The sequence below is a fragment of the Mus pahari genome, chromosome 6, assembly GCF_900095145.1.
Source record: "Mus pahari chromosome 6, PAHARI_EIJ_v1.1, whole genome shotgun sequence".
NCBI classification, from domain to species: Eukaryota; Metazoa; Chordata; class Mammalia; order Rodentia; family Muridae; genus Mus; species Mus pahari.
In genome coordinates, this window is record NC_034595.1 from 66,383,160 (window position 1) to 66,389,573 (window position 6,414).

Consider the following 6,414-nt stretch of genomic DNA (forward strand, 5'->3'; position numbering starts at 1 on the left):
CCACACATACATACCACACATACATACCACACATACATACCACACATACATACCACACATACATACCACACATACATACCACACATACATACCAATGCACGGAGTCATGAGCTGGTGCAGATACTGGGTCTTTGGGTCTGTAGAACCAAGCAGAGGAGACGACATTAAGGAAAGCACTCATGACTAGTTCAAGTTGGGGAATCAGTGCAGACAGTGGGCAGGAGGGAATCCCAGCTCACTTTCTATAGCCTTGGAGTCTGGGAAAACCCAAGTCTTGATTCAGTTCCAGAGAAGACAAGTCCCAGGACTCATATTCTCCCTGGTTGCTATTCCCTTCAACAGTGCTGGCTTATTAGGGGATGAACAAGTTTCCAGAATGGGTGTTGGGATAAGTGTGCTTGTTGGAGAACATCAGACAGCAAGGCACAAAGGCCTCTTGATTTTCTTGTGATTAATGTAAATAGTAGAGCTCAAAATGGCGATTTTAGTTTTGTACTATGAAATAATCTGAACAGGAACCCTATAAATGGAACAAGTGGGTGGATGGAGGGAATAGCCTCTCCTCTGTAAAGGAAGAGAACAATTTGGACCATAACCAAGAGTCTGGGCTGGGAAGTGAACGCTCCATCACCCTAGCTTCTGTTCAGACACAGAGGCAGCTTTCTGATTTCCTCTGGAGACTTAAGCTCATTATGCAGTGTGAAGCAGTGTTGATGACTCAAAAGTCCCAAAAGCAAGGAGACAAGGAAACCTCTGGCTCTGCTGCTGGGGCATCTGGGCTTTATGGGATCCTGGAGCCAAAACTAGACAAGGAACTGGGAAGTACATGGGACTTGCCCCTGGCCAGGACAGATATGTCCCCTCTTCGTTCTTGCTCAGGCTGTCTTGCAACCCCAGGGCTAATCTTGCTTCAGACTGGGCCCATGGGTCACGTGCAGCTCCTAGTAGGATTAAGACTCGGATTTTCATCTCATTCCTTACCTGTTCTGCTCAGGAATATCTTCGCGTAGTCTGGGTCATAGATGTAGAAAAATGCCTGGAAGGGCCCTACCCAGCAGGGGAAGGCACAAGGGTGCTTTTTGACAATCTCATCAAGTGTCTCCATATTGTCCTCCTGAAGAAACTATAGTAAAAATGGTCAGGAGATTAGAGAGTCGGTGGGGTTGGTGTTGTCTTGGATTGTCTTACAGACACAGGGGGTGAGTTCATGGCCCACACTGGGCTGCACAGCAGAAGGACCTGACTCCTTTATGTAGGGAGGTGAAAGTCTTTCTCTAAGATCTTGAAGCTTGGGGATAATGTCCTAAACAAGGTGAGTGTATTTGTTTTTTCAGTATAAATACATGTTCCACCATCAGAGCAAATCCTTGCCATGTGACATCCTGTGAGCTTTTTCCAGCAGAGGGTAAGGTGATGAAATTATCCCTCTCCCTCTTCTCCCTCCCTCCCCTCCCTCCCTCCCTCCCTCTCCCTTTGCCTTTCCCTCCCTCTCCCCCTCTCTCTCCTCCTTCTTCCCTCTCCCTCTCTTCCTCCCCCTCCATCTCCCTTCCTCTCCCCCCTCCCTCCCTCCCTCTCCCCCCCTTCTCCCCCCCCACACCTGCTGAGGACATCACAGGCCTAGAGGAGGGGTAGAGCTGCCTCAGTTTGTTTTCTTATGCTGGAAATTACTAGAAGCTTTCTGTTGGTAAACTGAACATGACCACTGTCTAGCTCACCATTCCTTCTCCCTTTTCTGTTCTCTAACTACTGATTAGTGATCCTTTCTCATGACATTAACAATGAACACCTCTCTCTACAAACCTGCCAACTCCTTCTACAAAAACACCTAGTTCTTTCCTGCAATAGCAAACACTCATTTCTACAGGCTCCTGGAGTTTGAAACAAACATATAGACAAAACTCTCAGCTTCCAGAATTTATTTTATTTACTTTTGTGGAGATAAGATCTCATAATGTAGCTCAGGATGGTCTTGAAATCACACCAAATCCTGCCTCAGGCTCCTGAGTGCAGTTTATAGAAGTGAGCTTTCACGCACGGTTAGCTTCCAGCATATATAATGCCAAGTACAAATAATACTGCCAGAAAGGGGCCTTTGCTTCTCTGTCTTTTCTTTCTCTCATATGTATGTGTATATATATATATATATATATATATATATATATATATATATATATATATGTATATATTTCTCTCACCCATACTTTTCAGGTACAAGATTGTTAGTAGCTTAAGTATTCCCTGTAAATTACTGAAAATAAGATTTCCTTGCATCTAATTATGGTGTATGCATGTATGGTTGGGATTCCTATACACATTTGAACACAGTCCTGGGTATCTCCATCTTGGAGGAGACCGTCCTTGTGTGATGACTTCACACCACTTGCTGTGGTATTATTCTTAGCCTCAGAAGAGGTAGATAATAGCCTTCCAAATCTGTGTGGTATCAGTCAACTATTCTTATCCAGGAACTGGACTCTGGACCTAAACCTAGGTCTACTAAAAGGTCAAGATCTGAAGACCTAGGCCCTGAAAATGATGCTGATGTTCACACCCCCAAGCCATCATGACGTTTCCTAACAGTGTAAATATGTATTAACTCACAGAGAGTATTTATGGAGGTCCTATAGCATACCAGACAATGAATATTCAGAAGCAACTTAAGGGAGGAATTAATTTTGGGTCACAGTGTCAGGGGTACAACTCAATGCAGCAAGGAAGGCACAGCATTATGTCTCACTGTTGGACAGCAGCAGGAGCTTATGGATTTTTCAGATCATGGAGAGCCAGGAAACAGAGGCAACAGGACTGGGAGCAGGCTTGGGCTATAAGCCTCAAAGGTCCTCCTCCTCCAGTGACTTATGTCTGCCAGACAACTTTACCAAACTGCCACTTGCTGGGTATTAGGTGTTTAGACACATGAGCATATGAAGACATTTTAGATCTCAACCACAATGTGAAGCTCAACAGCTCATCATGTCGTGGTGATGACATGGTCATGATGGAACTTAACACCTTAATTCACTAAGTGTCTGACACGTGTCAAGTCCTGTGTGAGAGGAACAACAAGTGGTGTTAGAACTCATGGAATGTAGCCTACTGGTTAGCACAATCATGACGGGTGAGCCTCAGAGAGGCAGAGCCCCAAGGGCTACATGTCCTGAGGACTTTTTGCTGGTGTGGAGCATGCCTCTGTTTGTTGGACTCACAGGCTTGATATCCTTCCTAGTCAATGTATTATGTGAACATTCTAAGAGGGTTTCTAGCCTGGCCAGGATCATTGGGGATCACAAAAATAGTGCTTGCTCTCTCTTAGGCATCGCTGCTGGAAGAACTTAATAATTCATTCACCATCCTAGGAAAGTATATATATCCTAGGAATATATATAGTTAGCAATGACCACTATACTTAGAAAGAATTTGGGAAAACAAATTATTAGTGAAGTTAGATTAAGATGTTTTTGCTAGTGGCTCTGATGTAGAAAATCTTAGGGAGCAATTTCAGTTTCAGAAAGGCACACTCTTGATAGTTAAGCTAGGGATTTTTTTAAGGTCAGGAACAAGAACAATGGCAACTGTGCCTCTTTTGCTAAAGCTGGGCTGTTGGTCAATATTATGATTGATGTCTAGTATTCCCTTGCTCTCAGCTTCCTGATATGATTTAATAAAAAAAATTGTTAATGAGTAAATGTGCACCCTGAGGATTTAAAGTAGAAATGACTGTTCTTTACATAAAGGTACAGATTTGTGATTTTAAAAAAAATGTGTAAGATTATTTTTCAAGATAAACTTGATCCTTTCTTTGTAACCACAAATTGCAGTCTGCCATTAAGAAAAATTGGCTGAGAAAATTACCTTGCTTGCCCACAGTTTGTCATTCTATAGCAGGTTGCTTAGTTGTGAATGTATGTGGACTCTTGGGAATACTTTTTTAACCTGTATTGCATAATGTTTTTCATGTAAAGGTACTGGAGAAACATTTTTTTTTTAATGCTAAAACCAAGAAAGAACCAGGTATCCTGGCACAAATGGGCACTTTAGCTGTGAGTAACCCTATGAAAAGAGCCAGTACTGGCAAGCAGGGATGCCAAGGCCTGTCAAGAATGATGTGAGGGAACTTGGAGGTAGATTCTGTCCATCCAGTCTTTTTGTTTGTTTGTTTTTTAATTTATAATTTTTTGTTTTGTCTTTGTTTTGCAGTTTCAATAACAGAGCCAGGGCCTACCTAGCACATTCTAAGAAGTTAGTCTACCATTAAGCCTCAAGGGTCACAATTAATATTATTATTTTTATTGTTATTTATTATTATTATTATTATTATTATTATTATTATTATTATTATTATTATTATTAAATCAAGAGGCTGGAGAGATAGTTCAGAAGTTAGGAGTAATTGGTTGTTTATGCAGAGAACCTGAGTTCAATTCCCAGGACCCACATGGCAGCTCATAACCAACTTTAACTCCACTTTCAGGGCATCTGATGCTCTCTTCTGGTCTCAGCAGGAACCAGACGTTCACATTGTGCATAGACATATATGTGAACAAACATTCATATACATAAAGTAAATAAATCTACTCTCATCTCCACTAACCACTCTCCCTCTAAACATTATATTGCGCCCCCTGCAGACGGACAGGATTGCCACTGAGAGGACCCCCCAGATCTCCCAGAATGCAGCGTCAGACCACCCTACGTCGTAGTCATCACTGTCCACTGTCGCTGCCCACTGTCTGACGTTGTCACCACCCACTCATTCGGACCCGCCTTCCAGACACAGCTCTGCATGATCGGACCCATAGAGCAATATAGAGAGACACAGAGGGACACAGGAGAGGGCTAAGGGTTCTCCCTTGTCTGATTAATAAATAATGCTCTGATCGGCGCAAACTGCCAGGGCATTCGTTTTTTCCTTGCAGCTCATTCTTATCTTAGGATGTTTAGTCCTTCAGTATGAACCCAGTCCAAAGTGTTTTCTGCCCACACAGACACACACAAGTGGAGTGGCGCAGAAATACACATGTGGCGCTCCACGTGGCTGAAGGAGGCAGAAACGTCAGGCACTGCCGTGGAGCTCCATGCGTGTAGTGAGTATGGAATCATGCACCCTGGGGTAAAACGGTATTTATAGGCACGAATTTAAATTGAGCAATGAAGTGTTTAACCCGACACCTCATTCCTCAGGGGGCAGTGCACAAGGATGGGACGTTCAGGCATTTGTCCGCAGTCCTACAGACTGTACTCAGGCAAGGAAAAATTGGGTTTAAAAGAAAAAATTTTAAAATCCTCCTGGCCACAGCCTAAAGAGTAAATGTAGAGTAGTATTCTCCTGGAGACAGACCAAAGTACAGAGACGTCTGGCTTACGCTCTGGACTCCTACAGTAAAAGTTTGATACCTTCTGTGTATGCTTATGTCTGGTGCACCAATTGTCCACGTGTCGAGTCATGTGTGTTCTTGTTTCGTTGTCTGTATGAGTGGTCGTTCTGTGTTCCATGTTTAAAAAATATTAGAGCTTGCTAAATCCGTGTTTGCTTTCGCAGTCTTGCCGCTGCAACCCTGAGGAGGCTGTGGCTTAGCCAGGAATCAAACTCAGCAGGAGGGCTCCTGCGAAAAACTGCTCTTTAAAGAGTCTAAAGTTCTGTGGTCTAAATTTAAAATTCGGGTAGCCGCTTCATTGAGTTTTTTGACTTGCTTTAAGGTTATAAAAAATGCTCTACATGGCTTAAGCTATTGATGTTCTCTAAAGGTTTTGACCTTGGTTACAAATGGTTAGCTTTAAATTGGTTAACTCAGGGTTAGAGTCATTCAAGGATTGATAAGGTGTTTTAAAATTGGGCTTTGCCTTCCCACGTGGTGAGGATTAAGCTCAAAATGGCCTTGGCTGGCTTTTCCATTGTCACAAACTGCGGGCTTTTCCTTTGTCTCACAAACTGCGGGTTTTTCTTTTGTTTCAAAAACCTCACCGAAAAAGTTCTTGTGGCCACACCCCCTACCTTCAGGGAGGCTGTCCACGTGTTGCTAATAGTAAAGATTTAATTCAAAATTTATAGAATGTCAATCAGGCATTGCAGGTGGCTTGCCTACTTCATATAATATTATTAAAGAGTTTATTTTTACTTGATAAATGTTAAGGGTTTGCTTCTGGTAAACTGGTTATCATTAATATGTTTTACCTCTAAGTATAGCTTATACAGCTTACATTTTATAAAAATAATTTTTATTGTCTCTGCTTTAATACAATAAGCTAAGAGTTTAAGTTTTTAGCGTGGTAAGTATTAGCTACAACCTATACAAAGGTTTACCTGGAATCCTGCTCTCAGAGACCATATCCTTTTGATGTTTAAGGTTTTAGTTATGCTAAATAAAATTGTGATATTTAAAATTTTACAACAAAAAATTAAATTGCTTCAAAATG

The 6,414-nt window shown here is 42.1% G+C and overlaps 1 protein-coding gene across 1 annotated transcript in view; it reads right to left on the reverse strand.

Moving 5' to 3' along the window:
- LOC110322973 (cytochrome P450 4X1) overlaps positions 1-6,414 on the reverse strand; it is a 29,108-nt gene that overhangs the window by 17,010 nt on the left and 5,684 nt on the right. Inside the window, exons 2-3 of the mRNA XM_021199964.2 lie at positions 982-1,123; positions 93-137 (exon numbers count right to left, since the gene is read on the reverse strand). Coding sequence (XP_021055623.1) covers positions 93-137; positions 982-1,123 — 187 coding nt within the window. The remainder of the gene's footprint in view (positions 1-92; positions 138-981; positions 1,124-6,414) is intronic.